The following is a 19,878-nucleotide window of genomic DNA, read 5'->3' as shown; positions in this document are numbered from 1 at the left end:
GATAAAAAAATTAAGTACTTCAGCTCTTCAGATATCTTGGGAAAGCTCATTCTGCCACCTTGTGCGAGATCAGATCTGAGCAGAGAAAAGGGACAAGAACACTAGTCACTCTCCCTTACAAAGCTCTGCCCTTTGCTAAAGACTTCATTACTTGAGGTACCAACAAATAGCCTGCACCTTTTGATCAAAGTAGGCATGGGTGATCTTAGATAGGCATAGAAGTGATTTCGCTCAGATACTGTGGCATGAGAGCATTCAGTGCTTTATATCTCAGTAGTAGTGTTTTGTAATCAATGCGAGATTTAATTGGGAGCTTGATTGGGTAAACTGATTAAAACAGGAGTGATGTGTTCATATTTTCTAGATCTGATAAGAAATCTTTGCTGCTGCATTCTGGACAAACTGAAGCTTATTTATGCACTTATTAAAATACCCAGACAGTAAAGGGATTTAGTAGTCTAATCTAGATTTAACACAAGCATTAACTATTTTTTCTGCATCCTGTAATGCTTATTTTAGCAATATTTCTAAGGTGAAATCAGGCTTTTCTGGCAATGTTATTCACATGATCCTCAAAGAAAAAACTAGAGTCAATCATCAAACCAAGGTTTTTGACTGTTGTACACACTGACAGAAAGACCATCCAGAGATCCTATGTAATCCGAAAGTTTAATTCTAGCTGCATTTGATATAATGTATCTTGAAAAGCCCCACAGCTATGGAACAGCCTTCTAATCAGTGTTTGGGACTCAGACACAGTGTTAGTGTTCAAGTCGAGGCTGAAAAGATATTTATTTAGTCAAGTCTCTTATCAGTAGATTTTTCTTAGGTAAAGGAGCAGATCTGGAGGGAACATGGATATAGAGTGTTTGGTGAACTGGGATATTTGTATGCTGTCGTCCCCTCACTCTCACACATTCACTCAGATTTGTGGACGGTGGTGTAGTAGGCCGTCTCTTATCCGAGAGATCCCTCATGTCTGCATTACCTTCTGGTTCTCCCTTTTAGTTATGCTGCCATAGCAAGTCTTGCCGGCGTCCAAACTGCACAGTGTCCTTAACTTTCATACAACAATAAGGATACATAATAATCCATATCCTTCTATCCCTGTCACCCCTCTTCTCTCTCTCTCTCTCTCTCTGCTCCTGAGGTTCCAGTGACCACTCTTTCTGTCCCTCTCTTCTCCTTGGATCTGCCCACTTTTTCCTGGCCTTTCTCTGGATAGTGTTTTCTTCGATTGGAGGCCACTCTATGCAGCAGGGGATGTTTATCATCCTGTAACACCCTGGGGATCCATGAAATTACGGAGTAAGAACAGGAACACTGAAGATTTGGATTTGAACTGTAGTTAATGTCAACAGCCTGCTACACTGACTCAGGACTACAGTTTGCATCTGATAACCATCACTGCACACATCAACATTGTTTATCTGTAATTTTTCATTTAATAGCATGAGACTAATATAATTAACCACAAAGAATGCTTTTATAAACTTCCTAACCAATGGTAAAGATAACAGGTTACAATTCTTGAGTTGTGTGTTCTACTATGCTTCCCTCATGTTCCTGTATGTGTTTGTAAAGGATGGATTGTACTCTACAATGAAAATATACAATAACAAATCAATCAAATTAATTAATAAATACATTTCCATGTCTTTTCAAATAATTTTTAAAATCCATTCTGTTATTCAATCCAGGGACTACCCCCCACCCCCACCCCTGAAGACGTCATTAGCAAAACTGGGAAGGACCTCTCTTTTATCTTAAAACATTCATTCTTCGAAGCATACTTAATTTCTTCAAAGCATGGATTTTCACTAGTTGCTGGAAACATTCCTTTGAGATTCGGATTCATGTTGCATGATTGCACCGTGCAAATCCTGCAGATTTCACAGATGCACATTCAAGGTGCAAATCTTTTGCCTCACACTATCCTGAAAGTGGATTCAGATCTAGTTACTGGAAATGCTTCTAAACTTCTTGTTGTTAGGTATAGCAAACCGCTTCGAAATACAATTTACTATATGACATGGTGAATTATAAACGTTTACAGTTGTGGCCAAGAAAGGATTTATAAGGTCAGCAACAATACTAAAAAGATTGTGGAATTCAAGTGGGGATTGTTAATTTTTGTAAATCCAAGGTATGCTAAGAAAGAATTCTGCACACTATTTAATAGATTCCACCAAAAACGCACCTCACCTGTGTTCCGAGCTGCACGGCTTCGGGAGAAAAAACTTCCATCGGGTGATTTTTAAACGCACGACGATGCCAAAAGATAAACTCCTGAGAGAAATAGTTGTGAAAGGAAGGAGGAAGACAGTAAACAATGACTTTCTTGGTCGGCTACTGTTTAGATACAAGCCGTTGTAACGCGTTGAGTCTGGGTGAAGGGAGAGCTCACTAACTCCAGTTGCAACAGAAATCATATAAGCACAAACAGGTTTCCAAAACTCATGCTTTTTTGTTATTCTTGGCAACAGCGTAACGTGTTTGTCAAAGAAACTTGAGCATCAGAAAATAATGACATAATCCTCGTCTTGAACACACGCAGTAATACCGGAAAAAAATGCAGTGGCATGCTATTCCCAAAATACAGCTATGCTTTTAAAGGAAGCGCAACATATTTCACTCGTTACACCGTGTGTAACGTGTCTTTCGTTAAAGCCGATGTAAAGTACATTAGTGTAGACAGGTGCGGCTTATTTATGTTAAAAATATAAATATTTGTAAAATTCAGTCGATGGGTCTTATATATGGGTGCGCTTTATAGTCTGGAAATTACGATACTCACCTTTATACAGAGGGCCTCATAGCTGACAATGCAAATCAGAGTTAAAACCAAGCCATAAGGTCAAAGGAACTGCCTGCAGAGCTTAGAGACAAGATTGTTGCAAGGCACAGATTTGTGGAAGGCTACAAAAAACTGTTGCTGCACTGAGGATTCCCAACAGCACAGAGGCCTTCATAATTCTCAACTGGACGAAGTAAAGCACAACCAGGACTCTTCACAGAGCTGGTCGCCCGGCCAACCTGAACAATCAAGGAAGAAGAGCCTTAGTACTCTCACTCTGATTAAGCTCTAGAGATCCTGTATAGCATTTGTGTCAAACTCAAGGCCCGTGGGCCATATCTGGTCCGATGTACAATTATATCCACCATGCAAGGTCATTTTATAAAGATCTATTATTATTGTTATTAATGGCTCAGCGATATGAAGCGCTGATAACACAAACTACAGATCCCATAATGCAGCGCTTCAGCTGCCTTGCCGAACGCTAAGCTACCTGTGAACATTCCAGCGTCAGTCAAGTCAAGCTTCTGTTGATGTATTTAACCCTATTGTACAGTTATTGTGAAGCCCCTCACAATGGCGAAGGGAAAAGTTGATTCTGAAAACAGAGCCTTTCAAAACCGATGGGATTCTGAGTACATGTAGTCGTCGACCACAATCGCTAGCCACGGCGTACGTTATTTTTTTTACCAGCTTCCGGCATAATTTCACAGTACTGTACATATAGCCTACTTGTAACTACTGTTAAGACCGGTTTGTCGGTCCCAATCGTGGTCGTAAATCGACGACTACCTGTATATGTTTACTGACATTGCTGGTAAACCTGTGTCCTATTTGTGGAGCAAATGTGGCTGTAAATAAGGAATTGAATCTAAGATGGAACTATAAAAACAAAACATCAGGATAAGCTAAAAACCTGAATGCAGAGCAGAAAATACAGAAAGTAGAAGAGTTAAAGAAGAATCTGACATTTCGGCAGACGCTTTTTACCAGAGCAAAATCACAAAGTGAAGCAGGTGTGAAAGCAGAGGAGAAATCAGAGCCACATCAGCCGGTTATTTACTGAGGCAGAGTTTCTGAAGACCTGCATGATGCAGCTGTGCGATGTCTTGTGTTTGACAGGAGATATTTTTATTGAGAGCAAAATTTTTTAAGTTATTCAAAGTTTTAATTTTGATATATTTTTTTAATGGCATAAGAGCAAATAAATCTGATTGTTTTGATTTGTTATTTTAACATTTACTTAAAATCACAATTTGTATATTTTTTTTCAGGGTTTTGTCACAGCAACTTTTTGTCACACTAAATTTTTTCTGGAATAATATTCCTGTCTTTTTAAATTCATATTAATGTAAAAAAAAACATTTAGTTTTAGTGTGTTCAATAAATGTTTATCCTGTTCAGCCCATGACCTAAAGTGTGCTTTGAGTTTTGGCCCCCTGTGCAATTGAGTTTGACACCCCTGCTCTACAGAGATGGGACAATGATTGAAAACAGATGTTATGTCTGGAGGAAATTAGGCATCACTCATTACCTGCCCAAATCTATCCCAAAAGTAAAGCATGATGTGGCATCATCATGCCGTGGGAGTGTTTTTTTGCAGTTGGGACTTGGCAACTGGTCAGGGTTGAGGGAAAGCTATATGGAGCAAAGTACAGAGATATCCTTAAAAAAAAAACTTGTTCCACTGCAAGCACACAGCCAAGAAAACACAGGAATGGCTGTGAATGTCATAGAGTGGCCCAGCAAGAGCCCTGACATAAACCTTATTATTAAACATCTCTGGAAAGACCAGAAAGTGGCTGTCCATCAACCTGACCCAGCTTTAAAGGATTTGCCATGCAGAACGGCAGTAAATCCCCAAAAAAAAAAAAAAAAAAAAAAGCAAAGCATGTTGCATGATACCTAAAAATACTTAAGACTGTAATTGCTGCCAAATGTGCTTCAAATTAGTACTGATTAAAAGGTGTGAATACTTGTATACATGTGATATTTCAAGATGTTTTTTTTTTTTTTTTTAAATACACAGACAAAAAAAAGGAACAATTGTATCAGGCTGCATCATAACAAATTTGAAAAAAGTGAAGGTGGTCTGAATACCTTCTGAATGAAAGTACAAGGCATTTTTTTTAATAGATGGGTAAGGGGTGTGTGTTAATGATGTCATCTGCTTTGCATGTTGTGTCCTTGTACATCTCTCTCATGCAAACAGACACAGTATGCATAAGAAGAGTTGCTTTTACTTGCTTCGTAAAATAAAAAATCATACTAAATAAACGTGTCTAGCATTTTATTACACAAATTACTCATTTTCATAAGTCACTTGAATCGAGAACCAAGATACCATTACATTATAAGGATTGCATACATCAGTAAACACAATCTATACTTCAGTTATTTCTAGTACAGCTTCAAGTGACCTGTTACTGTGTCCACAAGATCTGCTGGTCCTGGTCCTACACCAAGAACAGTTCTTGAGCCAGGAGCGATTTGTGTTCTTCCTGCATCCTGAATAAGACTGACTGACAGGCCGACTTCCCTGGCATGGGACAAAAGTTCCAGCAAAGAGTCCTCATCTGGCACCTTTAACACTACTTTGGGTTGCCCGTAGTATTCCCACTGTTTCAAAAGTTCTGGGTTTCTCCGCTTCACCTGCTTGTAGGCAGAAACTGCTGCGTGCGAACACTGCGCCGCCACTTTGCCTTTGCCCATTTTCAAGTCGGTGCGAACGATTAACACCATCTTGAATTCACCACTCTCTCCCATAACGCTTGTTTGATTCCCATTTTCAGCTTCTCCGCAATATCCATTACTCCCCCGGACAGGTTTTAAGAATCGTCCTCGTAAATACCAGCCAAAGCAGAGCCCGCATCCCACGCCTGCTAAGATACCAAACGCCTGGGAACCACCCTGCAAATCCACCCTGAAAAGTAGCACAATGCAAAGAAATCACTCTACAGATTTTTATATAAAAGAATACATCTTTTGGCTGTAAAAAAAAACACAGTAAAAAAAAAAACGAAGTTTCCAAAATTCATTCTTATCTTGGTTAGCTTAGCCAGGTAACTTGCTAATTGAGTTTCTATTGAATAACTGCCAGCACAGGTCCTCATAAAACCGTACAGTAAATCTGTTATTGTTAGTTATAAGTTACTTTGCACGGTTTTGATTAAAATAAATCTAAATGGCGACTAAAGATATTGATGTTAAATTCTTACCAAGCCATAACTCTCTAAACACGCCGTCGTGTGAGAAAAATAATTCTTCTTATTGGATGCCCCCTACTGGATTTGGAGGTCCATCCTGTCAAGATATATTAATATGATTCCAATAAAATAAAAACTAAAAAACAGCGTATTGATGCTTACATATATATTTATTATTTATATTTGTCTGATTGTACTTTACTTGTACTGAACATTTTCATCCTGTTCATAGGTTACCTCTTGTCGAATGCATATCAGTCGGAGAAGAATCGCGTTTGTTCTCCGTCCCAGTAGGTGGCGGAATATGTACCGTGAGCTACTTGGCCAACCGCCATTAATGCAAAACTTAAAAGAAGAAGATGGAGATGAAGCGGTCTTTGTAGGTTTGCTCGTAGATTACTTGGAATTCGGTAGTTATTGATAAACTTTAAGCAAGGTCAAGCGCTGTCATGAACTCATACCAGACCAGGAACACGTTGTTGAGTTATTTTGTAGTTAGTTATCATAACCAGTGCTGATTTGAGTGAGATAGCAGCCGGTAGCACGTTAGCATCCTATCTGGAAAGTGTGCTTGTGTTCTTGTATGTTATTCTGCCCTTACTGGCCAACCAATGAACATTGCACTTGTAAGCGATATAACATCACCGGTAGCTAAAGCAGGACTGAAAACGTTTAGCTAGGGTTTTCCATTTACACAGCGTCTTTCTTTCTTTTTTTTTATTTAAAGCAGACAGCAGTAATACTGCCAGGTAATACGTTTTCGAATTGCATTTGTTTTTAATCGTATGCATCAATCAAATAAAATAACCCACAATATCAGGACTAAATCCAAATAATAAAAGCGGAAATGCTTCACTGTTTATACACAGCAAAATGACAGACACTTCATCACTGCACTTTGTGAGCGCTTATGCTTTTGAGGCCATTCAGAAGGTGGATGTAATGCGGCTGGCAGCTCTGAGCGATCCGGAGCTCAGACTCTTGCTGCCGTGCCTCGTGAGGATGGCGCTCTGTGCTCCAGCTGACCAGAGCAATGCTTGGGCCCAGGACAAGAAACAGATCCTGCGTCTGCTCTCAGGTGTGGAGGCAGTGAACTCTATAGTGGCTCTGCTTTCAGTGGACTTCCACGCTCTGGAACAAGATGCGAGGAAGGAGCAGCAGCTTAGGTACAAAACTGTTGTCTTTTTGTAGTGTAGTGATTTACTGATGTGCAGCTGATGTATTTGTCAACATGACGCTGTTTTTTTTTTTTTTTATTATAAAACTGTTTGTCTCTAAAAAAAAATGGTGATTTTGGAACCCCACTGTCCAAAAATATGTATTTTTTTTCTCATTACAGGCAGAAAGCAGGTGGGTCAAACAGTGAAAGTATCCTAGTCTCTCAGTTACAGCATGGCTTAGCCCTGGAGTTTGAACACAGTGACCCCCTGAGGAGACTCAGACTGGTTCTCAGTGAGCTGCTGGCAATCATGAACAAGGTACCTACATATATTTGATGTTTAATTCTACTTGTCTTTAAATTAGTGCACTATCACAAGTTTATATTTTTTTTTGTACAGGTTGCTGACCCCAACAAGGAGTTTTTTCTCAAGTCTTCTGAACTGTTTGAAAGTCCAGTGTACCTGGAGGAGGTTGCGGATGTTCTTTGCATCCTTCAAGCAGGTGATTGCACCTATTTTATAAAAAAAATAAGAAGATAATGTAAGCGCAAATAATTAATGATCAAATAATTTATGTTTCAGAATTTAATCTTGTTCAGACAATATGCTCTTTTGGTTAATTTAACAATGGCAAAAACATAGATACAGACTAAATATGAAGCCCCCAATATTGTTTTATCAAAAATATGTATAAAAACAACAGCATAGCAGTAGAGATATCACTTATCCCAGCAAAGTATGACAGTGCATTTTTCTGTTTCTTTATTTTTTTGCCAGCAAAGAAACATTACATAGTTTGGATTAGGAGCAGTAACCCATGGAACACTAATTCCATGTTACAAAATCTAATGCAGTACAAAGTGCATAAAGATGCAACAACAGCTTTGCCATCAGTCTTTAGAAGCATTACGGATTATTAAAATACAATCATAGTCTTATTTGAGATAAACAATTTTCTTTTTGTAAAACATTTTGGGGGGGGAAAATATGCAGCTCAATCTTAAATCTATGTAAAAACAAAAAATAAGCCAACAAAATAACTAACATTTCATTATTAAGATAGATAACTTGGGGCTTACACTGATTTTCCCTTGCTGGTTTTATTTTTGAGTTTGTATTTGTTTTTCATTCAATTTTGCAAACTGTGGGATGTTTTTTTCCACCTGTACGTGGTGCTTGCCGATATCCCTTAGCGTTAAAGTAATTATCATTTGCTTAGAGTGCAATGTTGTATTTAGACTTTCTTTGCCAGAATTAACCATATGGGAAATGTGTTTTACTGGTTAACATACGCCACTCCTCAAATTAAAATCATACCAAAAATACCATACAAAAAAAATCCTATAGCCAATAATCTTTATTGTGCATTCATTAAAATGTTACCATTTGAAAACAAAGTAAACCACTTCTTCTTTGCAGAGCTTCCTTCTTTACTGCCTGTCATTGATGTTGCTGAGGCCCTACTACACGTGCGAAATGGAGAGTGGTTTCTTTGTCTCCTTGTTGCCAATGTCCCAGACAGCTTTAACGAAGGTATTCATAAGATATTATAACAGGTTGATGGTGCAGGGTGAGCTGATTAAAGTATCTTAGAAACTGCACTTTTATTTGTATTTAAGAATTAAATAGAAATGAACACTAAATGACAAATGGTGTTAAATGAAAGTGATGTACTCTTAACCTGGTTGCAAAAAAGTCTACTGACCTGCTGCTACGTGATTGTAAATGACATTTTATTTTGGAATCAACTGGTATTAGCAAAAATAATGTCCATGTATTGTTATAATTTACCAATAAAGGGAGTAATAACTTAACACTTAAATATAAGTTAACACTTTCTGATGATGTAACTCTAGAAGATCCTCATGTCTTAGCTCCCAGGCAGTGACTGACTGATCCAAAAGTGTGATCTAGCCTACAATGTTTAGATGTATAAATGTCTCATAAAAATGTGGCACTTTGACTCTAAAGGGAAACTGTCTGCATTTGCAAGTCGTGATGTTTTATGATTATCATGTCAAAGATGCTACAGTGAGGCTGTAACAGGTGCTGCAGTTTTATATTTCCTCTTTGATTTGTCCTTATTACTGTAGCCTCTAAAGCAGCTGTTTAAATCTCTCATGATGGGATATTTTTGTTTCTGGAAAAGCTGCTTGAAATTTTCCATTTACTAAATCCATGTAAATAAAATAAATAATAAAAACAATAAATAATACAGTGGAACCCGGTTATCTCGCCCTCGGTTACCTCGACAACCCTATTAAGTCGACGTTTTTGAAGTGGAACCGCCAAATTCTCGCTTTTTCTAAGCATTTTTTATCGGTTATGTCGACTTTTTTATGTCGCCAAACCCTGAAATCTCGAGCACAAGGGGGGGAAAATTTGCCATTTAACGTCGGTTATCTCGGTGCAGCCGCAGAAGAACTTACAGCTGCTCCAGGTGTTGTATTGTATACTTGTAAATCTCTGCTGTTAGTAAGTGCTAGTGTTCGTAGTGTTAGTAGGGGCGCGGCACGGCCTTGGGAAGAAAAGCGCAGCCGTTGAGAGAGTGCCGGTGGGCATGCGCGATAACAACGACCGCTGTGAACCAACATATACCAACAATAACGGACGGCAAGAGTGTGGAAGTTTAAATAGGAGCTGGTGATGATGCTAAACGAGCACCATATGTACGCGATTGAATCCGGGAGCTTCAGAGAAAGCGGCCGAGAAAGCACCTGACACGCTGAAGGGGGCGTGGCAGGTGGATTCATGACAGATAAACATGTACTGTATGTATTTTTATAACATGCCTTCATCAAACAAATCGCGGCAACGCTGTTGTGTAAAAAAAAACCCTTTAAAAACACGTGCATGCACATTCTCATTTATTAACGCACATCATGTACATTAAGAAATTTCAAGCACGTTAATATATTGCCGCCATTTTGATTTTCGTTTATCTCGATCATCGGTTACCTCGATGCTTTTTGGCGACCCCCTAGGACATCGACATAACCGGGTTCCACTGTATAATAAAAAAATATAATTAATTTAAAATGACTTTAAAAACGGTAATCACCTGTACAGTGTTTTCTTTGTTTTGGTTTAAAATGATCCCAAACTTCAAAAACTTTCTGCCGTTTTCTTTGGCCTGAATCTTCTTCTCGCCGCTCCCTGTTTTCCCCCTGTTCCTCCATTTTTCATTCTGCAGCTTGTATTTAACTGTCCAGAGCGCTCCAGAGTTTAGCGGGAGGTGCATCATTAATAAGGATGGTATTCTTCTGGTCATAAAACCTGGCCTTTCACTGATGCCCTCCTGTATTGCTACCAGATTTCACTGTGAAAATACTGTTCACATTCTATTAGACACATGCAAAAAAAACCATAAATACCAGGTTCCCATTACTTCTTTTTCCTAGCCTGTTTACATTTTAAGATGACAGGTATTTACAAAAGTATTCTGGTAAATATTTTAAATTATGGTGTTTAAAATAAAAAAAACCAACAGGACACCAAATAGAACATTTCTATGTTTCCACATGGACATTGTGTTATTTGCCCGATGTCTAAATCATGGGGAATTTTACTGATTGATTTAAAACTTGGCGCATCAGTAAAACAAATGTTTACTCATTTAAAATTACTTTTATAATTAAGATTTTTTTTTTATAAGCGGATAATGAAAAGACGTCACGAATAAATGTGTGTTGCATTAAAGGATTTAATTTGACCTCGTTTATATATATTTATTTATTTATTTGTAAATAAAAAAGAAAATGGACCCTGCATAAATTGCGTGTTAATAAAATTATTGCCGTTAAAATTGATTTGCATTTTGATGAATATTGACAGCCCTTATGTGTATATGTTAGGGGTGTAATTGTATACAAAATTCACGGTTCAGTACGTATGTCGGTTGTTACGTCACAGTTCGGTTTATTGTCGGTATGGTTAGAGGGAAGAAATGCACAACATAAAATTGCTTGTCGTTTTTTTTTTTTTTTTTTTATAAAGCAGTTAAATAAAATACCTGCTTGGTTAAATAACAATAATATTTTATGAAAAAAAAAAATATAATAAAATAATCTAAATATATTTTTATAATAATGATTATAATGAGTAAGGTATTAAATTGTCATGAATTAAATTGATCAAATAAAAAAAAAAGTTTTTACATTTTTTGGACCCCATTTGGGTAATACTGGTGTGTGTGTGTGCGTGTGTGTGTGCGTGTGTGTCTTTTACATTTAATATTTAATTATCTAGAGATATGATCTGCGTAATAAATCTTATTTCCGGTACGGAGTGAGTAGCCACAGCAACACTGCACTAACCCTAGTTTCTTTTTATACTCCTGTCATTGTTGTGTATGTTTTCAAATTAAATAATAAAAGATGCACTCAAAGTGTGAGGCGGAGAATAAACAAACTTGTGGTCCACCACTTTCCAGATTTTAACTGTGTTCCGCAAGTAAAAAGGATTGCATTCAGTACACATACTGTACCGGACCGAAAGCCCTGTACCATAAAAGTTTGCTATGAATACGTGTAAGGATGGGGTCTAACAAATGTAAACTCTTTAATTGAATGTTTTTCATTTATTTAATTTTAATCAAGTTCATTTGTGCCAATTTAAATGATTAATCAATTTAATCAATATAATAAAAACTGTATTGCATTAATTTGATATATTCTATAAAATATTAGTTTATATATTATTTAACCAAGCAGACATTTTATTTATTGCGTTTTATAAATTGTTTCAAAAATGTAAACTGTTCAGATGTTGATCACAAATATTAATAATAATAAATAAATAAAAAATAAGCAATTTTATGTTTTGCGTTTCTTCCCCTAACTGTACCGCAATTTGACAGAACCATGACTTAAAGACTGAGTTATGTACTGAACTGTATATGTTGTGTACCATTGCACCCCTAACAAAAACAAATAAATACAACTCTTATACTTATTATAATACATTGGATGGATGGGTGGATGGATGGATGGATGGATGGATAAGAGGAAGAAATAAAGAGAAAGAGAGAGGGATATAATTTTCTTCAGAGTTTATGACTGAATTGTGATAATAACGAATGAAAGAAAATGAGCACCAAAAATGTGTATGCCCAATCTCTTAGTGTGTCGAGGTCTTATAAAGTGTGGTGAGCGCCAAGATGAGGAGAGTGTGGGTGGGAGACACAGGACTGAGGCACTAAGGCAGCTGTGCCAGATGAACCCATCTCAAGCTTTTAACATCAGAGCCATGGTGGTAAGAATTCGCAGCAATGTTTAAAGCAGCTTGTGTTTAGGGCTCTCAAAAAAAGTTTTACAGCCTTACTGACACAATCGATTAGTATTGAATATTCTTCACTCTCATTCTCCCCAGGTGGAAGAGTGTCACCTGCCAGGTTTGGGGGTGGCTCTGACTTTAGATTATAAGCCAGGAAGTGCAGACAAAGCTGTTAGTCCTTTGGTGTCTTATGTCAGTGGTCTGCTCCTGGGCACCAACAGCAACGTGCGCACGTGGTTTGGTATGTTTATTCGCAACGGGCAACAGGTAAGAAATTGTGTTTATTTATACATTTTAAAACGTGTGAGCGTGCATAAAGTAGTGAAAAAGAATGTACACCCTCTTAGAATTCTATGTTTTTATGCATCAGGTCATAATAACCATCTTGTCCTTTGCAGGTATTGGAATTTGGTAAAGACAACCTCAAATAAACTTATAACTATATTCTTTATATAACAAAAATAAGGGCCAAAATGGAGAAGCCATGTGTGAAAAACTAAGTACACCTTAAGAATCAGTACCTAGTAGAATCACCTTTAGCAGCAAAAACTTGAAGTATTAATTTTCTTTGTGACTTTGTGAATTTTGGCCCACTCTTCTTTAGAATGCTGCTCCACTTAATTGAGGTTTTTGGGCATTTGTTTATGCACAGCACTCTTAAGATCTCCAGCATTTCAGTTGGGTTGAGGTCTGGACTTGCAATACCTTGATTTTGTCCTTTTTGATTCAGCCACTCTGTTGTCTGCTGGTGTGCTGGTATAATTTTTCTGTTGCGTAGGCTTAATTTCGCCACGCTTTAGCTGTCAGATAGATGTCCTCTAAAATATTTGACTGTAGAACACTTTGGTATACAGAGGAGTTCATGGTCAACTCAATGAATGCAAGTTGCCCAGGTCCTGTGGCTGCAAAACAAATAATCACATCTGTACCAACAAGCTTGAGAGTTGGTATGAGGTATTTGTGCTGACATGTTGTTTACTTTTTTGATAAACATCACAACATTGGTCTAAAGACATTGTTTCAGAAATGTTTTGTAGATGCAGCTTTACAAATCTAAACCCTGCTGCTCTGTTCTTTTTAGAGAAATGAGGCTTTCTCCTAGCATCCCTTCCAAACAAACTTGTTTAGTCTTTTTCTAATTATACTGCCATTAACTTTAACATTTTAACATGCTAATTAAAGTCTCTAGAATCTAAGATGTAACTTATTGCATTAGCAATTTCTCTGAGCATTGCACTATTTAAGCTTTGGGTGAATTTGCTGGAATGTGTACTCCTGGGAACTTAATTCTTTTTATAGCTGAGTAAAGAAAGGACATCGTGAATAGATGCGCTTTATTTGGGTGTACTCACTTTTGCTGCCAGCTATTTTGACAATAATGGCTGTATGTTGAGGTAATTTCAGAGGACAGTAAATCTGTATTGCTATACAAGTGTATGTGTATGTATATGTGTGTGTATGTATATATATATATATATATGTATATGTGTGTGTATGTATGTATATACACGCACGCACACACACACACACACACAGAGAAAACTTGTTTTTTTTACTATCACTCCTGCACACTACGTATCCCAAAATTTCTCCTTTTTCTTCTTTGCTTATCTTAATTTTTGTCACAATCTTTGCTTTCTGGCTTCGATTCGCCATCTTGCAGCGTCGTCTCGAGCTCGTATCTCAAGTTTTTGCTTGCGTATCAAAGCAAAAAATCGACAGAGTGACCGCTCGTATCTCTAAAAACTCGTATGTTAGGGCACTCGTATTTCGAGGTACCACTGTGTGCGTGTGTGTGTGTGTGTGTGTGTGTATATATATATATATATATATAATTATTTATTTATTAGTGTGTGTATGTACATATGTATATATACACACACACATTAAATAAAACAGAATGCAAAGATTTGCAAATCTCATAAACCCAATTTTTTTGTTTTGTATTGTTTTAAATATTTATATTCACACTCTTGATATCACCAATATGAAGACGGGTTCCCTGTTGAGTCTGGTTCCTCTCAAGGTTTCTTTCTAATAACACCTAAGACAGTTTTTTCTTGCCACAGTCACCCTGGCTGCTCATCAAGGATAAATACACATTGCTCACCTTAACTCTTAAATTTTTGTAAAAATTTTAACTCTTTAATCACAAGTTAACTCATGACAATCGTGCGATTAATTAGGATTAAATATTTTACTTGATTGACTGAGGAATATAATTTTATTATAAGGGATACCATTTTAAGGAAAACATTTTATTTGATTTCTGTAAAACATCTCAAAAATGATGGGGTGGGGCAAAAAAAAAAAAAAAAGCAGGAAAAGTGTTACTTAATAGAAACAGATTAGTAACCTGATTTGGTATAAAAAGTGTATCATGGAGAAGCAGAGTCTTTCAGATTTAAAGTTGGGCAAAGGTTCACAAATCTGCAAAAAAAATAAAACATTTTAGCGTAATGTTCCTCAACATCAAATTGCAAATTGTAAAAGTTTTATCATGCAGAAAAGATCCCATATGCGAGCAAAATCGAGACACCTGTGTGTTTATGGAATGGGCAACTTTAGACAGGCACCTTCAATGCTAAAAGGGTTATGAAGGTTTTAGAGCACCAAATGCTTAATTTCAGACAACCTTTTTAGGGAAGGCCTTGCATATTTCATCAAGACAATGCAAAATCTCTTACTGCATCTATTACAGTTCCTAGATGTATACAGACGGTTGTTAAAAGAAGAGGGGATGCTGCACGCTGGTAAACAGGGCCCTTTCTCAACTTTTTTAAAACCTTTTTTTTCGGCCAGCAAATAATGTACAGTCAAACCCACTTATCTCGACCTCAGTTAACTCGCCAACCCTATTAAGTCGACGTTTTTGAAGTGGAACCTCCAAATTCTCGCTTTGTTTTAGCATTTTTAATCGGTTATGTCGATTTTTTTTTATGTCGCCGAACCCTAATATCTCAAGCACAAGGGGGGGGTCAGATTTGCCACCCATCTCCTGTTTAAGCCCCTCACCTCCACATACTCGCGGTCCATTATTGTTTGTGCATGATCGTATGTGTTGGTTCATGGCGGTCTGTGTAATCACGTATACGTATCCCGCTACGTTCCCTTCTTCTCGGACTCCGCATTCTCTCAACAGCACCCCAGATTACCCCGATCCTGCTGTTTTCCATGTTCACGCTGTCTGCACCACGTTTATCCGTTGCTGCCCAGCGCTGTGCTTTCCATAGCGCGGATCCGTGGATTCTCTATACGAACTGTCTCTGCTTTCACAGAACTTCATGGACTGCGCTCCCGGAGCACACCACTGGATATTACTGCTTCGCTACAAGCATTGGTGGATTATCTCCTGAGTTTTCTCAATAAACTTTTTTTGCGTTTACTTCGGCTTCCGTCTCCTTATCCGCATTACAGGTTATCTCGATCCGCATGACCAATCAAACAAATCGCGGCAACGCTGTTGTGTAAAAAACCCTCCAAAAACACGTGCATGCACATTTTTATTTAATAACGCACATCATGTACATAAAGAAATTTCAAGCACGTTAATATATTGCCGCCATATTGGTTTTCGTTTATCTCGATCATCGGTTATCTCGATGCTTTTTAGCATCCCCTAGGCCGGCGACATAACCGGGTTCCACTGTACCTTGTTTTTTCCTTAATATAGTGCTTTTTTGCAGTTTAAACTGTTCATTTGGTTTCTTTCTTCTTTTGTGAATAAAGTATGGGTTTTTTGAGATTTGCAGATTATTGCATTTTGTTTTTATTTACAGTTTTTACAGCATCCCTAATTGGGTGGGTGGGTGTTTGTGTGGGGGTGGGTGTGTGTGTGTGTGGGTTGGCTGGGTGGCTGGATGGGTGGGTGTGTGTCTAGTGTGTGTATATATAATTGTATACAGTACAGACCAAAAGTTTGGACACACCTTCTCATTCAAAGAGTTTTCTTTATTTTCATGACTATGAAAATTGTAGAGTCACACTGAAGGCATCAAAACTATGAATTAACACATGTGGAATTATATATGGAATTATATACATAACAAAAAAGTGTGTAACAACTGAAAAATGTCATATTCTAGGTTCTTCAAAGTAGCCACCTTTTGCTTTGATTACTGCTTTGCACACTCTTGGCATTCTCATGATGAGCTTCAAGAGGTAGTCACCTGAAATGGTCTTCCAACAGTCTTGAAGGAGTTCCCCGAGAGATGCTTGGCACTTGTTGGCCCTTTTGCCTTCACTCTGCGGTCCAGCTCACCCCAAACCATCTCGATTGGGTTCAGGTCCGGTGACTGTGGAGGCCAGGTCATCTGGCGCAGCACCCCATCACTCTCCTTCTTGGTCAAATAGCCCTTGATGCCTTCAGTGTGACTCTACAATTTTCATAGTCATGAAAATAAAGAAAGGTGTGTCCAAACTTTTGGTCTGTACTGTATATGTAGTGTGTGTGTGAACACAAAAATTTACAAGTTAGTTCTCTTAACATTAAATCTCTTCCTGTCTTTATTTCCCTAATTTACCTTCAGAGAAAGAGTCAAAGTAGTTCGGTTTTGTGGCAAATGCGGAGGCAGCTGCTGTTGGAACTGGTAGCCATCTTGCCTTGCTCACACAGTGCTTGTGTGCCCAATGACACAAGGCTCAGTCCTGAAACTGAGGGCAACTCGGCATACTCAAGCTTGAGAGAGGAGCATGTGGTGAAAGCCAGTTCACTGCTCAGACTTTACTGCGCGCTAATGGGCATTGCTGGCCTCAGGTATTAACCACATACAAATATAGAATAGCTCTAAACGTGCCTTCTTAGTTTGAGCCCTGGGTGTTACCTGTGAAGACTGCATTAGAACTTATAGAACTAAGATTGAAAGTGCCGTTAAAGAAAGGATCTACTAATGATGTAAATATACAAGCTCATTTGTCAGGCATGTTAGTGGCATGGCGTGGGCATTTATGACTGCTTCTGGAATGGAGAGACTAATCTTTATTGATGATAGCAACATAGGAAAAACAGAAACATTCTGTCCATCAGTTTACAGTGAAATGTATTCAATTAAAATAAGATAAACTTCATCATGAAGCAAGACAATGACCCAAAACACACTGCTCACACAGCAAATTCACTGGGGGGACATTCTAGAGCTTTTAGAAATGCACTTGCATTTCACCTCCTGCAGAAGATAGAGAAGATATAAACTATTTGTTTCAATTCTTTTGAAGGAAACTGTTTATTAAATTCAAATATTATTGGTTTATCTAGTGTTTGAAAATGCTGTTGGTTTTAGGATGTGAATACGTTTATAGCATTCAGCATTTAATAGTGTTCTTAATTCTTTCTTCCAGACCCACAGATGAGGAGGCTGAGCAGCTACTCCAGCTGATGACCAGCCGCCCCCCTGCTACACCTGCTGGGGTCCGTTTTGTCTCTCTGTCTTTTTGCAAATTACTAGCCTTCCCTACACTTGTCAGGTACTCTTCGCATTCCGTCAGTTATTTAAGTGAATTATTTTATTTCCGGATTGGTCATGTCTGATTTTCTCCCTCTACAGTTTATTATTTTTTTTCTGACCCACTCTGTGGCAATTTGTTTCAGCTGTAATGCAAACACCCAGATTCATAGTAGTATTTGTATGATGGCTGAACTGGTTATTCTTTATTTTTTTTTTTTTTTTTGTGCCATCAGACTGGCAATATCACCAGGTTACACATAATACACACACATTAAGGCTAAATGATGTGAAAACATATACAATGTTTTGTATACAATGTTCAGTCTCATTGTTTGACGATGAACACACAGCATGACCTCACCCGTTTTCACCAATTTACTACTTTCTTCAGTAGTGTTGTTATAGTTTCAATATTACTTTTATAATTAGATTAACACATTGTATTCACAGTAGAACATAGATAACATATCATATCATCTTTAAACCAAGGAAATGTGCCATTTTAAGGAGAAAAAAGTAAGATCATTTGGAATTTAATGGCTGCTTCAAGTTTTAGAAAAGTTGTGACAAGGCCATGTTTATCATGTGTAGCATCCCCTCTTCTATTAACAACATAGTATGTTGAGCTTGAGCTTTTAATGTCGTCACATTCATGTCTGATATAGGACTCTTCCTGTTCAACAATCCTGTGTCTTTTTTCTTTTTTTCCTTTTTCATTTTTCGTTTCCTGATCTGGCATATGTTTTCAATAGGTGAAATGTCTGGATTGTTTGGCACTCGCACTTTTCTACTAAAAAGCCATGCATGTGTAATAAATGCAGTTTTAGGTTTATCATTGTTTTGCTGAAATATGCAAAACATTTCCTGTATAGGTATAGGCACGAATACCATCAGAGATAGACACTTTAAACACAGTTCTGATGATAAGCCAAATGGTCCCACTTTTAATCTCCAGGATGTTGATGTCCATAGTTTCCAAAAAGAATTACATTTTTTCTGACCACAGAACAGATTTCCAATTGGCCTCAGTTAATTTTAAAAGAACTTTGATCATTAACATCCAATATTGTTTTTTGCCCTTGTTCACAGAGATTTCTTAAGATTTTCAGAATCTTTTGCTCATAATTTGTACTGTAGATGCTGAGATATTCAAAGTCTTCAAGTTTATTTTGAGGAACATTATTCTGAAATTGTTCTACAACTTGTACTTCTGTGAGACTCACCCTCTCTAAGATACTATTTTTATACCCAATCATGTTACTGAACTGTTGCCAATTAACCTAATTAGTAATTAATTAGATGCACCGAATATTCGGCCACCGAAAATTTTCGGCCGAAAATGGCCCAAAAGTGCATTTTCGGTTTTCGGCCGAAAGACTTTGATCACCGAAAAAAACGCGTCCGAAACAGTTTGTTGTGATGACGCAAACAGAAACCGCTGCCTGCACGTGCTAAAACAACATGTCTGCTGTGTGAACATATTTCAGTATATCTGAGAAAGACCCACGGATAGCGATTTGCAAAACATGTAATGACGAAATTTCGTCTGCAAAGACTTTCTCCACGTCTGGGTTAATTTATCACCTGAAATCCAAACATCCCGATCGCTATGCTGAATATGAGAGGAAAAGCAAAACCCCTCCGAGCATGCGCACTCCGTCTGTGGCGGACGTTTTTAAAAGGCAGGAAGTTTCCCAGTGATAGTGTTGTATTGTTGTATCTTTAAGCAGTTGCACTTGTTCTGAATGCACTTTGTTTTTATGAAAGAACATATTTAATTGTACAACCTTTCAGCAGGCCAGAGGGCCTGTACATTATTATTTAATGTACACATGAGTGCATTTAAGTTTGAATTTTAATTTATTTTATCCTGTGCATTGTTGCAATGTGCTTTAAATAAATATTTTCATAATTTGTAATTGATTTATTCTTTGAAACTTTAATATTAATTTATGCAATTGAAATGCCTTGATTTTAGTAAGGTTAGTACACAGTCA

The 19,878-nt window shown here is 37.6% G+C and overlaps 2 protein-coding genes across 4 annotated transcripts in view; one reads left to right on the top strand and one right to left on the bottom strand.

Moving 5' to 3' along the window:
* Positions 1-5,070: 5,070 nt before the first annotated feature.
* ptrh2 (peptidyl-tRNA hydrolase 2) lies at positions 5,071-6,304 on the bottom strand. 2 transcript variants are annotated; one of them, XM_046860693.1, is made up of 3 exons: positions 6,241-6,304; positions 6,016-6,100; positions 5,071-5,720 (listed from the first exon to the last, which is right to left on the bottom strand). In XM_046860693.1, the coding sequence occupies exons 2-3, from the start codon at positions 6,021-6,023 to the stop codon at positions 5,198-5,200; spliced, it is 531 nt and encodes a 176-aa protein (XP_046716649.1). In that variant the 5' UTR covers positions 6,024-6,100; positions 6,241-6,304; the 3' UTR covers positions 5,071-5,197. The 2 variants fall into 2 exon arrangements, with proteins under 2 accessions (XP_046716649.1, XP_046716650.1); XM_046860694.1 differs by having other exon boundaries at positions 6,206-6,254.
* Positions 6,305-6,308: 4 nt separating this feature from the next.
* The window catches only part of ints2 (integrator complex subunit 2), a 33,412-nt gene continuing 19,842 nt past the window's right edge, over positions 6,309-19,878 (top strand). Inside the window, exons 1-9 of one of the 2 annotated variants that reach the window (XM_046860689.1) lie at positions 6,309-6,382; positions 6,873-7,169; positions 7,343-7,481; positions 7,563-7,665; positions 8,583-8,696; positions 12,286-12,416; positions 12,534-12,704; positions 16,967-17,193; positions 17,775-17,900. In XM_046860689.1, coding sequence (XP_046716645.1) covers positions 6,363-6,382; positions 6,873-7,169; positions 7,343-7,481; positions 7,563-7,665; positions 8,583-8,696; positions 12,286-12,416; positions 12,534-12,704; positions 16,967-17,193; positions 17,775-17,900 — 1,328 coding nt within the window. In that variant the 5' untranslated portion in view covers positions 6,309-6,362. Of the gene's footprint in view, positions 6,753-6,872; positions 7,170-7,342; positions 7,482-7,562; positions 7,666-8,582; positions 8,697-12,285; positions 12,417-12,533; positions 12,705-16,966; positions 17,194-17,774; positions 17,901-19,878 lie in introns of both variants that reach the window. The other variant, XM_046860690.1, reaches the window with a different exon arrangement.

The sequence above is a fragment of the Silurus meridionalis genome, chromosome 11, assembly GCF_014805685.1.
Source record: "Silurus meridionalis isolate SWU-2019-XX chromosome 11, ASM1480568v1, whole genome shotgun sequence".
Classification (NCBI taxonomy): Eukaryota; Metazoa; Chordata; class Actinopteri; order Siluriformes; family Siluridae; genus Silurus; species Silurus meridionalis.
The sequence above is the reverse complement of the archived record's forward strand: the minus strand, read 5'-3'. Positions and strand labels throughout refer to the sequence as shown.